Source organism: Pieris napi, chromosome 20, assembly GCF_905475465.1.
Source record: "Pieris napi chromosome 20, ilPieNapi1.2, whole genome shotgun sequence".
NCBI lineage: Eukaryota > Metazoa > Arthropoda > Insecta > Lepidoptera > Pieridae > Pieris > Pieris napi.
The window spans coordinates 4,343,388-4,356,439 of record NC_062253.1 but is presented as its reverse complement, the minus strand read 5'-3'; the positions used below and the strand labels follow the sequence as shown (position 1 = coordinate 4,356,439).

The 13,052-nt window shown below is 31.8% G+C and overlaps 1 protein-coding gene across 4 annotated transcripts in view; it reads right to left on the bottom strand.

The window, feature by feature from the left end:
- LOC125059969 (17-beta-hydroxysteroid dehydrogenase 13-like) overlaps positions 1-12,273 on the bottom strand; it is a 32,575-nt gene extending 20,302 nt beyond the window's left edge. For all 4 annotated transcript variants that reach the window (XR_007118750.1, XM_047664691.1, XM_047664692.1 and 1 more), the window contains exons 1-2: positions 12,132-12,273; positions 10,502-10,571 (exon numbers count right to left, since the gene is read on the bottom strand). Coding sequence is in view for 3 of the 4 variants with exons in the window: in XM_047664691.1 (XP_047520647.1) it covers positions 10,502-10,563 (62 nt within the window). In the remaining variant the exon portion in view is untranslated. The remainder of the gene's footprint in view (positions 1-10,501; positions 10,572-12,131) is intronic.
- Between the last annotated feature and the right edge of the window lie 779 nt (positions 12,274-13,052).

Below are 13,052 nucleotides of genomic sequence, written 5' to 3'. Positions count from 1 at the left end.
TTAGAAACATTTATTATACCTACCTTATTTGAAAACAATTAGCCGATATGTAAACAACTGATTAAAGGAAGCGTGGGGTGAATGACCCTTTTTGGTGGGACGGGGTTAAGTCACTAATAATATAATAATATATACAGCATCAATTGAAAACAATGCGAGTGGGTATTTAATTTTATCCTTGTGTTCGTTTTTATTAGGACTTGGCAAAATAAAAACTACGGAAATTTGTTTGATACAAAAAATACAATCACTGACGAAACTCCAGCAAATAAAAAATGTTCGTAATTTTGTGTTATTAAGACTTTGTATGAGCTGTTTATAATAGAACCTCATTTAATAGGATAATCTGGATTTTACCATACATACATATGTTTTTCGAAAGGGAGGTAACTTTTTTCTTAATTTCTGATTATTTAGACACAATTATTATCACATTTACTACAATCACGATTCAAGGATTTTCAAGGACAAGAATCTAGAACATTACCCGTGACATTCGGAACAACAAAATGTATGACAAATCAGAATGGCGCCAAACGCACCGCGCATGTGTGGCGTTCTCACAGATAAGTAAAGTGTAAACATTAGACTATGCCATAAAGTAAACCTTCCGCAAACAAAAATTAAAAAAAAAAAAACAATACAAAGATAATATAATATTTTTATTGCTCTTATAATAAGGCTGCAAGTAAGTTTTATTAAATTAGACATTCGAATTTTACGAGAGAGTATAATATTATGTATAAAAGAGATAATTACTTCACCAGATTATTAACACCTTTACACATACTACAACGCAACGCAACTACTGACTGCCCGTGACTTCGTCTTGCTCGCATGATTTAGTACGTGTTAACTTTACACGTATATCATGTTTTCACTGATGTAGTCCCATCTAGGTTAAGCGAAGTTTTAAATTTAATAAACTATAAGCGTTCAAAGTTTAGTAATCATCTTCTCGAATTAACTTATGACACCCACAATATTGGGGTATGGCGCTAACATATTTGTGGGTATGATTTATATGAACTTATATGTGATGAGAATTATATGACAGACATAAATTATATAAAAAAGGCTATTTTAGAGAAAGATTATTAGAAGACAAGACATATTATTTACAAACTGGCTACGTCATCGTCTATTCATATAATATGACCGTTTTGTGTCATGTGCCTTACGTATGAAAGTAATATTTTAATTATGATTTTTTAAATTAATGATTATTTACAAGTTTTATTATTAGCACTTTATTTTTCATACTGTTAATCTTATGCCTAACAAAATGCCTATTGCTGATAATAGCAATAGGCATTTTGACAGTATAACATATACAATCTAAAAATACGACTAAAGGACTGGCTTACGAGCACACCTTACGCAGTATTAGAGATGCTACTGAGACCTAGTATGTAGTTACACACTTTATTCATTCACTCACTCACTCACTCACTACTCATGCATTCAGGCGTGTTGATAACAGTTGAAAAATCAAAATCATAAATAAATAAAATAAAAGATGTAATTAATTATATACCAATATATTTTAAGGAATTTATTATTAAGTTTGTTATGGAAGAGCTGGGAACCCTGACACAGGTATTTTAACTTAAAAGGGTTCCCAAATCTTACACATTGTAATGCATATGTATTTAAAATAAATAAACAAATTTTTATTTTATTATTTTAGATCAAGGATCTGCGGGTTACAGGGCACTCTAATACATTTTACTGAACTACTCGTAGTGGCTTGTAAAGAAGCCCAACAAACATTCATATTTATCTAGTATTTATATGTATGTAACGTATCGGTTCCCATAAACCAATCATCTATTTGCTAATCCGCTTTTTATACAATAATCTCCAAGTATGCGTCGCGTTGCATCAATGGCTGTAATACCTATAGTACATAAAACGTAATATTGGTGGCGCAACTAGTAACATAACAGATCATTAACAGTGTGAGAAACGTTTAGCTCCTATGTACGAATTCAAAGCGACACACTTATCTGGCTAATTAACTCCCTCTGGTCATTGTAATTTAAAAAAAAACATTCGAAATAACGGTAGCCTTTGGAATTTGAATTATCCTCCTGTTCTGTCTCACTTTGGTATTTAAACGCAATAAGAGTCCAAAGTTGTGGTCACGTGACTCAATCCAGTTAGCGGTAACTACAAATCCCATGTTGTGATCTATATGTATTTAAAAAACCGGTAAAATACTTTTTTTAAAACGACCGTGTGACGTCTGTCTTGTAGGCCAGAGACACGGTAAACAGTGAAAAAGCCATTTGCAAAATAGCATCCAAAAAGTTCTTATAATTTGGTACAGTTAATAGAAAATGTCACTTCCATTGTTTACTATAAGACACCTATGTCAATGTTGTTGAACGATTATTGGTTGCCTAGCAACCGCGTTTTAATTGACTTCACACGCTCCATTATGAAATTAATTATTTTTCGCAAATCTATTTAAAACATTCTAGCTATCAAATAAATTTATCAAGATATTGTTTCGATGTATCTTAATCCGCGACAGTTTAATTACCTAAAATTTTTTGTGACCTGTATGTATTTCGAAATCATAGTTTGTACAATTTAATTGTTTAATTAATTTTAATTATTACCATGTTCACGTTAAAATAATTTAACCTTGTTTAATGTGCATTGTATTATTAAGTCTAGGTTAAAATATTTTCTTACGACCTTGCTTTTAATTATATGTATTATAAACTGTGAATGTAAAAACTACATAGGTATATTATTCTACATAATTTTGACAATATACACTTCATAAAAAAATACCGAAAAAAGAAACACTTTTCAATCTTTTATTATTATACTAGCTGACTCGCCAAACGTTGTTTTGCCATGTATGTATATTATTTCTAGAACAACTTTTTTTAGTTCAATAAAAATAGCTATCTACAATAATAAAAAATATGGGTTGATCGAAGAGGGGTGAAAATTAGGGGTTATTTGTATTTTTGTATGCTACTTATATTAAAAAAAAATTTATTTGGGGTGGACACCCCTTATAAATTTTTTTTAGGGGGTTGAAATATAGATAGTAGCCGATTCTCAGACCTAATGAATATGCATATAAAATTTGATAAAAATCGGTCAAGCCGTTTCGGAGGAGTATGGTAATTGGTAACTAACACTGTGACACGAGAATTGTATATATAAGATAATATCAGATTATGGCACTGATTTTGATACACATTCAATACATTTACACAAACACCGCTTGCTTTACAGAATACATCGTCATGAGTACAGTCTTGGTTACAACTAGGGAATGCAATCGAGATCTCGTGCCATTTTTCGAGATCAATCCCGAAGCGTAAAATGACGAATTTTCGAAACGATTAACAAAATTTAGTGGCAGTAGTGTTAAAAAAGTTAATCTCCTCCATGAACAAGGATATCTCTGAGCGTCGAATAAATAGCGTAGTTATTGTAATTATAAAGATGACTTGAAACAGTTGAAAGGCGACGAAGTTATTCATTTGCTGATGGTAATGGTATCAATGATTACAGAGGATTTGAATTTACGTATTGTGTCCATTACGTGCAGGTTTTATAAACCTACACGACTCTGACAGTAGCTAAAAGTAGTTTTTTTTATATTGCAATCTTAAACCGGTAATATTATGTACCTACTTCAAATATCAAAATATGTTTTGATTGTAATAAGATTTCATTATTATATTTTTGAATAAAAAACGTTAATTAAAAGTAATGCATGCATTTTTCAATTAAAATATTATCTTATCTGTATTTCTACATTTATATATTTTCACGGTCTTAATTTTAAATTATTAACTTACTGCTAATGAATATTTTTTGCTTAAAGCAGCCTTGAGACACGTAAACGGGGGGCAGAGTGCAAAATTTGATGTCAATCAACATCTGTCAAAGATCAAAAGGAGGCCTTGGGAATAATCCATACTATATACAAATATACACGATTCCAATGCTAAAAGGTTACACGTCCATACATAAGGTTAATTGTGTATTCGTGTGAGTTATTGCGTAAGTGTGCGTGTCTGTCCAGCTAAATTGGGCTTTAATGTATCTGTTATGGTTTGTCTAATCTGGCCTTGAACTGACGTTAGCAAACGAGTGACAGATGACAATTTGATTGCCGCGTATACGCGGTTCGTTCTGCTTTATGGTTTCTCTTGATGAATGACTTCACATTAAAACATTGGAAATTAGCCAAAGTCTAACATTAAGGTACATAATTTTTCCATTGTCCCAATGTAATGTTATCCTAAACCATTGTTTGTTTTTAATTGTAAATAAACAATGGCACTACAACCTTTTAGGTCTGGTCCTCAGATTTATGTATTTGTTTTATAGGGAAGTAGGTGAACAGCCTTCTATGCCCAAGCTATCGACTTTTAGGTCTAAAGCATGTGGGTTTCCTTTCGATGTTTTTCTTTGCCGTACGAGCGAAAGTTCCATAAAAAATCCATTGGTGCTGGGGATCGAAGCTACGACCGCAAGGATGAGAGTCGCAAGCTGAAGCCACTAGGCCAACACTGCTCGAATTAATTATAAATATGACCTAAAATAACAATATACAAATCATAACAAAACGAAAAGTAATTAATTATTTGTAAGTATTAAATTATGTTCTTGATCAATACAATACGGCACTTTTGTTGTGTCTGAATTGTTACTTACACTTTTAGTTTTAGCCAGAGTAAAGGAAGAAAGGAATATAGAATTCAATGGATATAACATCAATATCTTCTTTATCGACTCCTTTTAATTCCATTTAACCACGGGTATTTGGGAGACCGAGTTTAAATATACCAGATTTTTATTAATATTTGTCAACAATAATATTATAACATTTTTTACATTGATCCAGCGATTTAAGTTTTTGTAGTTTTGGAGTAATACTTTTTTTATTAATAACGCGTCAACATCTCTATTTAAACGAGAGATAACCGAGGTTAATAAACTTTGTATTATATCAGCCGCGGTTTATCAATGTTTTTAGTTATACCTAAGTGACATAAAAATGTGATTATGAACATATTTTCCATGGCTGACCCACAAACCTACCTATTAATTGCATTTTTTTAACAACATCTTCGAAGGAATCCAATAATCAGAACAACACATCGAGATCCATGACAAGAAACAATAGCTTGCCTTAATGATTCAATCATAAAATTTTGTCTGACTCATGACCAGGCAGCAAGAGCAGTGTTGGCCCACAGGCTTTCTGGAAAACTTCGCGTGGAACTGGCATGTCCCAAACCAAAAGTTGACATGAGTCAGATAGAAGGCTGATCATTTACTTTGAAATAAGAGTGATAGAAGAAACAGATTGAACGTACTGTGAACTAGGAGGCCTTAAGTGAGACATATTTATTACACTTAGTTAAGTATACAATACATAGTAAGTATAATACAAGTAAGAACTGAGTTCGTATCGGAAAAAATGGAACTTATTTGCGGTCCCTAGGAGTACTGTAATAAGAGAGCCGTTGGACAGAATCCGGTGAGAACAGATAGTGCGCTCCAGATGTTTCCTTGCTGACCACGACGCTCAGACCTGAGCCACAGAAGAGAGAGAGACAGGACAGGAAAAATATATGACAACAGGCCCCCTTAACAAAGATGATGCAGTAATGGCCGGGCAAATTGGCCGATGAGAGTATGGCTGTGTCAAGGTCCATTCCACATGATTTATGGCCATAGCGGGCCGTGATTTCGACCGCTGATCGCGTGGCCGGCCGCGGACAAGACCATGTTACCGTGTCCTGCATCGGGCTATTGCTGGTGGCGCCGCGCCGTGGGGTTTTAGTGGGAATGCACAGTAGTGAGTCCCACATAACCCTCCACCACACGGCATTCGCGTCGAGGGAGTCGTATGCGTAACGCATTTACCCACGAAAAAGAAGGTGGTAATGGCTGTTAACACAGTTGTATAGTTCGTGTATATTTTGTGACTGTTAGATAATTAGTTTTAAGTTACGTTCTTGATTTAAAAATAGCTTTGTAATCCTCAGTAATCTGCCAGATTTGACAGACCATGACGTAATTGGTAAAAAATCTTTTGTTTATGATTGACCTTGGCTGTCGAAAATGATTCCTACCTGTGATAAATATAAATGCGTTGCTTTTAATATCCTTGACACATTCATTAGGTGAGATACTATTTTGTCACAATAAATGCTATGCTGTCAATGAGTGTTCCATGTGCCTCGTACGAACACGAATTATCAGTGTAATTCGCCAATGTTTTGGGTTTTAGCTAACTACAATACAATTTATGAAGATGTAGATGAATTTTAGGAAGCGGGAAGAGTTGACTTCATTTAGCAGTAACGATCTCTATCTTTAAAATATTAATTTGTAGTTTGTTTAATGACTATCTAATATTTTCTGTGTAGTATATTTTGTTACATAATGTATTCTGTTTTGGCTTTGTACATTGTCTAAGTATTTTATTTAATAATATGTCCTATATGTATTACAGTTATATTCAATTATATTACTGTAATAAATAAATAAAATAGTAATTCGTAAGATTTGCAGTCGATTTCGACCAGTCTCACATACCCTAAGATAAATTACAATTACAAATATTATTAATAATATTAATAAATAATATTAATTAACTAAGGAAGTTGAGAACAGGTCTCAAATATTATGAATAAATTAGTTAAAAAACTTGATTTCAAAGAACCCAAAATTTTATAATTGCACTAAAGCTGTTGTTCTTTTTTGACGTTCATAAGTGTTCATTGTTACCTATATGATAAATGATTTTGAATTTTGACTTTTGTTTAGACAATACCAATTTCCAAACTATACCACGCCACGAATCTGGTGGGGTTCTCTCAAAAACCCCTAAGAGGTTTTTGGTGTTTTCTTTAATTATATTGTTTATGTAATATAAAAATTTAAAAAAGTATTTATTTATAATTGTCGTTCCGACAGGGATTCAAATCCTGGTATAAGGATTATCTACGAGATATCAAAAGAAATATTTTTGACCACTTGATTTTTTTATATCGTTACTATGTACTTAAGTCAGTGATTAACTTATGTTTATAAACTTTGTGTACAAAGGCATCCTAAAAACAAAGAATTATGTATGTACATATAAATGAGTATCGTCATTATCGATCTTAACTTGGCAACAATAATAAGATGACTAAGCAGTTTTGGCCTAGTGGCTTCAGCGTGCGACTCTCATCCATGAGGTCATAGGTTCGAGCCCCGGCTGTGCAGGAACGGACTTTCTTTCTATGTGCGCATGTAGCATTCGCTCGAACAGTGAAAGAAAACATCGTGAGGAAACCGATTTGCCTTAGACCCAAAAACGACGGCGTCTGTTAGGCACAGGAGGCAGATCACCTACTTGCCTATTTGATTGACAAATGATCATGAAACAGAAACAGAAATCTGAGGCCCAGACGCCAATGATTGTGATGATGATGATGATGTGTGTCCGACGAAAACAATTTTATTCTTAAGAAATTTTTAAATTCAAAGTTGTCCCGAACTGATATGACCTTATATGTATGTGCTAATAAATAATAATAATACTAAAAGCCTGTTTAATTTCTAATCATAACAAAAAAAATATACAGCTTAGATTTTTTTTCTACATATATATTACATATAGTATTTATATCCTAGCTATCAATACCGTCGATCGGAATAGGTATGTAAAAGTATTTTATTCAAAGGGACCGTGGGGCAGACATTTCCTTTTATTATAAAAAATCTATTTTGGAACGAAGTTCCTTATCGCGCGTTGTGAAAGGGGGCTAGACGGAAAAAATTCTTACGAAAAGTTGTCACGACACTTTTTTGCTATTTGCTATTGTAATACACCGTTCTCGTCCGATCACCGAAGTTAAGCAACGTCGGGCGAGGTCAGTACTTGGATGGGTGACCGCCTGAGAACACCTCGTGTTGTTGGCTTTTTTTTTCGTCGTAAGATTGGTGTCAAGAAAATCTATCATACTGTTATGATACCAATAAACATATAAATTAATCGAAAGGAATTTCGTTCCATCCGGGTGTCCCTTGACACCTCTAAAGTTTTTATTTAATGTTAGTTCCCAAATATAAAGTATTACTTGTTTTCTGTATTTTTAATAGATTTTGTTTAAAATCATGTATTATGTTGGGACACAATATTTAATTAAATTATCAATTTATATAATCACTGTTTCTCAAGGTAATCTTTTTTTGTACTAACATACCTGTTATACCGAGAACCAAACCAGTCCTAGGTTAAAACCTTTATGTTATATGCGTTGTTTAAAATTGCATATTTTGACATGATAACGTCTTTAAAATCGTTTTAGTCGGGTGACATGTTCAGAAACTTGTGTCACACCAAAACCTCACGAGCGCGATCGCAGGTATAACGAGAGAGAGACGGACCGATCTCCCGTCTCATCTCGAGCGCTGCCAGTCATTCCGTGAATGTATGAAGAAAAATGTATATCATAGTCGAATAAGTAAACTTGTCATTTTACACCCGAAATTTATCATCAAAAGTGTGAATAAAACGATAGATGTAATTTAAAATTTGAAAAAATTGTTATCTTCATTAATTCCTTACTTCCCAAAAACTTATATCACCAATAAGACGTTATCACGTAAACATCTCGATCGTAAACCTACTTTACAAACAACCAATATTTTTTGTGAGTAATATTGATAGGAGTATAAGTAATCATAAGCTTCGGCCACCAGTTACGCCCGTGTGGATATCGTGTTTTGGCAAGATTTTTAGGAATAATATAATATTTCAGTCAATTTACACAAATTGGAATGCATACACCTAAATCTTTCCCAAAAATTTATTAATGAAATAAATAAATAAAGTAAGATAGATTGGTGAAAAACACGCAAAATCTGATCAATAGTTAGAGAGAAACGTTATAAAATATTAAAATACATTTCAAGTAATTGATATTATAAATTTTAAATAAATTCAAATTCAAATAAAATACCCTAATCTATGTAGGATAGATGCAGAATTTTTCAACAATTATTTTATGAAGGTTTGCCTGATTTTCATTCCTGTCAATTCAACTTCTTTCACCCGAAATAAAGGGCTAAATATATAGTGGATACTTTTGAACTTACTTACTGCTGTTAAATTTTCTATGGACCGCTTTTTATCGCTAAGGTTTTGTGGCGAATACATACTCTACCGTATCAACCTCCTTTATAGACTTTTGCAAAAAGAATTACGGTTGGGTGGTATTAAAATATGTATAAAAGATTTTTTATTTATGGAATGTAATTATTTAGTAAAAAGAGATTAAATTAATTTTTGAAGTTATACTTCTTTAGGCGCGTTATGAAAAATTTATGAGAGTGAAATTTTACGATGCGCGCGCACCTGTGACACAAAATTGGGAGTGTGATTATAGCGTGCGCGAGCGAGATAGGAATAAGACAATCTACAAGTAAAAAAAAATAGAATATGCGTGAAGTTCGTATGCCTAGAATTTTGAATGATCATAATGACATTTGTCATTTAACTTTTAAACAAATAAAGGAGTTTTAATTATTGACTATAATGACTCCTTTTCCAGTCTTTGATTATTTAATTGTAATTATTAATTATTTGCATGCAATCAAAAACTATTTTTAATAATGCCAAAGAAGTATACCTTCTTACGCGCGTACATAAGTACACGCACCCTTTTTTTTTTACATAGTACTCTATGAGTGTTATATTTAATTAAATATAGTTTTGGGCTTTAAAACTAACCAAACGAGTGACTTTAGCAGAAACGATCGTAAGTTTAGTAAATTTATTGCGTAGACTTAGGATAAGATTAAGCACGATGCTTAGACTCCCGTATGTCAAAAAAGTACTGTATTTGTCACGCGGAAGAAATACTTCGCGCTAAAAGTCGACTCCAACTCTCCCAAGATTACCTATTTGGCAAAACACAAAGTCGCTTTAAACTAGCTATCAGCTATGATTATATTTTAACATGTTTCCTATTAATATATGTTTTTAAATTTTAAGTATTATTTTAATTGACATTTGCATTTATTTCCAATTATGTATTACTAAATGTAGGAAGATTGTTTGATGTCCAAGGCGAGCCTCATTAGGTGCCGTGAATAATAAAATGACAGGTTTTCTTCATTAAAATAATATGTTTACATTAAAAAAAAGGTTTTATATTTGACTATTAATTCTTTTTCGATACCTTGAATTCGAATTTTAAAAATGTGACATAATAGTTTAAAATAATGCTTATTCATAAATGGTTGACGTTTCTCATATATTATTAGACAAATACATATATGTACTTTATAAAAAAATTAGTAATTTATGCACAATATTATTTAAAAAAAAAACCTACGACCTCAGGGATGAGAGTCGCACGCTGAAGCTACTTGGCAAACACTGCTCCCCACAATATTATTAAGTACAAAAGTAGTCATTCTTGTATGTTTTTGTTTACTATTTTGTACAACTTACCAGGGTGCCTGTTTTATTAAATTTTGTGCACCTCCATTTTTCTGTATTTCCGTTGTTGCCATGGTAAGTTCTGTAACAAAAGAATCCGTTTTTAAATATTCTATATAATTATGTAGTAAAACTTTACGATTTCACTCCTTGAGGTCGTGGGTTCGAGGCCCGGCTGTGCAAAGGATGTTTCTGTGGGCACAATTTATATTATATGCTCGTATATTCAGAGGAATGAAAAGAAATTGATAAGTATAAAGCAAGTGATAATTTCAACATTGGTTGTCGTGGCTGCACAATAAATAAAATATATTGAAATAAATTTTGACAAATTACTAAAAAGTCCCTGGTACATTCGCAATGACAACTTCCATTGGGACCTTAATGTAGAGGACGTTACCACAATAATCAAAAGGATTGCTGGAGTCCAAACACAAAGGCTCCACCAATACGTGAATGTCGAGGCATTAACTTGACACTACAGGCCTAGTAAGAAGATTGAAAAGGACAAAACCATTCGAATTGGTGTGAGTTGGATAAAGTAGTACACAAGAACAGTATATTTCCCTTTGATAGAGACTGTACGTAGTGTTATTGGACACTTTCTTATGTTAAACATCATTTTTAGTAAAGTATGTTAGTCTTAAATTAATTTATTAAACATTTTACAGATATTACCTGCTGATTTTAAATATACATTAAATTAATTAAAAAACAATATTAACGGGTTGTTTTGGTAGAACAAATAATGAGTAAAATATATAGTTTAGTTTATTTACACAAATACAGTATTTACAATTTTCTTAACCTATAAAGTAATAATAAAAATAAATAAAATGAAAATCAAAACAAATTTAAAAACTTTTGGTCCCTGTGGCAAATTTATAATAAAAAAAATTAAATAACAAAATCGTGAAATATTGTATAAAGCTATACGCATTTACAATAAATTCATAATTGGACGAAAACTTAAGCAATTTAAAAAAAAATGATATATCTAGAATACCGAAGTCAATAGAGTTATTATCATGAACAGATATTAATGTGATGTTAATATATGTGGGGGTAAATAAATCCATATATAAACCTTATCGTTGAATTGCGATTGAAAATAATGCATGTTTGGTACTAAAAACTTACTTAATAACCTGAAAAATAAACCCAACCTTGTCTTTCTCACTTATAGTGAACGGTCTGATATCTAAAAGTTTTTATTACATTTTATGAATAGTAAAAAAAACTAAGGAAACTAATCGCGACATAACATAAATGATTGAAAACGCATTAAATTTATAACAAAATCAGAATAGTTACATAAGGGGAAAAATAAATCAAAATTATAGTTTAATGTTTTATAGTATCCCTAACAGTTTGATATATTTTGTGGATTAAACTTACTTGATACTTGATTTTATTTTATTATTATATTTTGGAAGTACATATAGTCTGTGTTACTCAGGGATAATGCAGCATTCAAAGTAACAACAACACAAATATTTCTCTTTATATTTAGAGTTATATACCTTTTTGTAAATGGTCAATATTATTATTAGAAGCAGGAAATCCGGGCAACACTGACCTTAAAGACATCCTAAAATTAAATAAAGAGACAACATATTATAGCAATGTTTAAAATAATTACCTTATAATCAAACAGTCACAAAATACCGGAAGTATATCGCGAGTTTTGTAATGCGCGTGTACTCCGGACAAAGCGCGACGAATGACTAAAATACTGATTGTGAGAATGTCCGACACCGGCATCGGCAGTTTCTGATAACAAAGTGGATATGTTTCATTTATATTAATTAATAAGATAATTATAAATGTATACTGTTTATTCTAAGATATCTTTTTACATGTGGTTGCTGCGCTTTTATATGTTATAGACTATAGATTTTACGGACCACAGATAATATTTAGTAACCCCGTACCGAAACGTATTTTCCAAAAAAACAGGGAACTACTAGTTAATAGTTCTGACTTCAAAAACAATTAAAATTTTATAATTATATTTTTAATGATTCACCGTAAATCATTTTTGGTTCATTAATTTCCTTTAATGGCTTTTTTTAAATTATTTTTTTACTGAAAATCTTAAAAATCCTGGCCGTCCAAGACAAATAAACCTAGTAATTTGGGATTTTATTCAAATAATAATAATAATAATTAAAAATTGCTCCTTTCTCCTCTCTGAAAATTTCCTTTGTTGCCATACTTAACTTACTTATTTGTTAAGTGAGGAAAGCACCAGCTCAGGGACCGCCGGTACTATCAAGCAGGCGCCAATTTAAATCTTTAATTAGCGCCTGTGCACTTGAACCCCACGGCCCAAGAGTCTCTACTCCAAAGGGAACAAAATCAAAGTAGAAAGGAAAGACTAATATTTTAGCCGTTAATTATTTTATTTCATTAAAATTAATTAAAATTCAAGACCACATTCAGGCTATATTATTGGGTATTTAGGCACGAAAACCAGTTATTTAATTAATATTAAAACAAAGTTCTTTTAGACGGTCAAAAAATGTTATAAGGATTCAACGTAGCAAATCGAGTTTTTGCT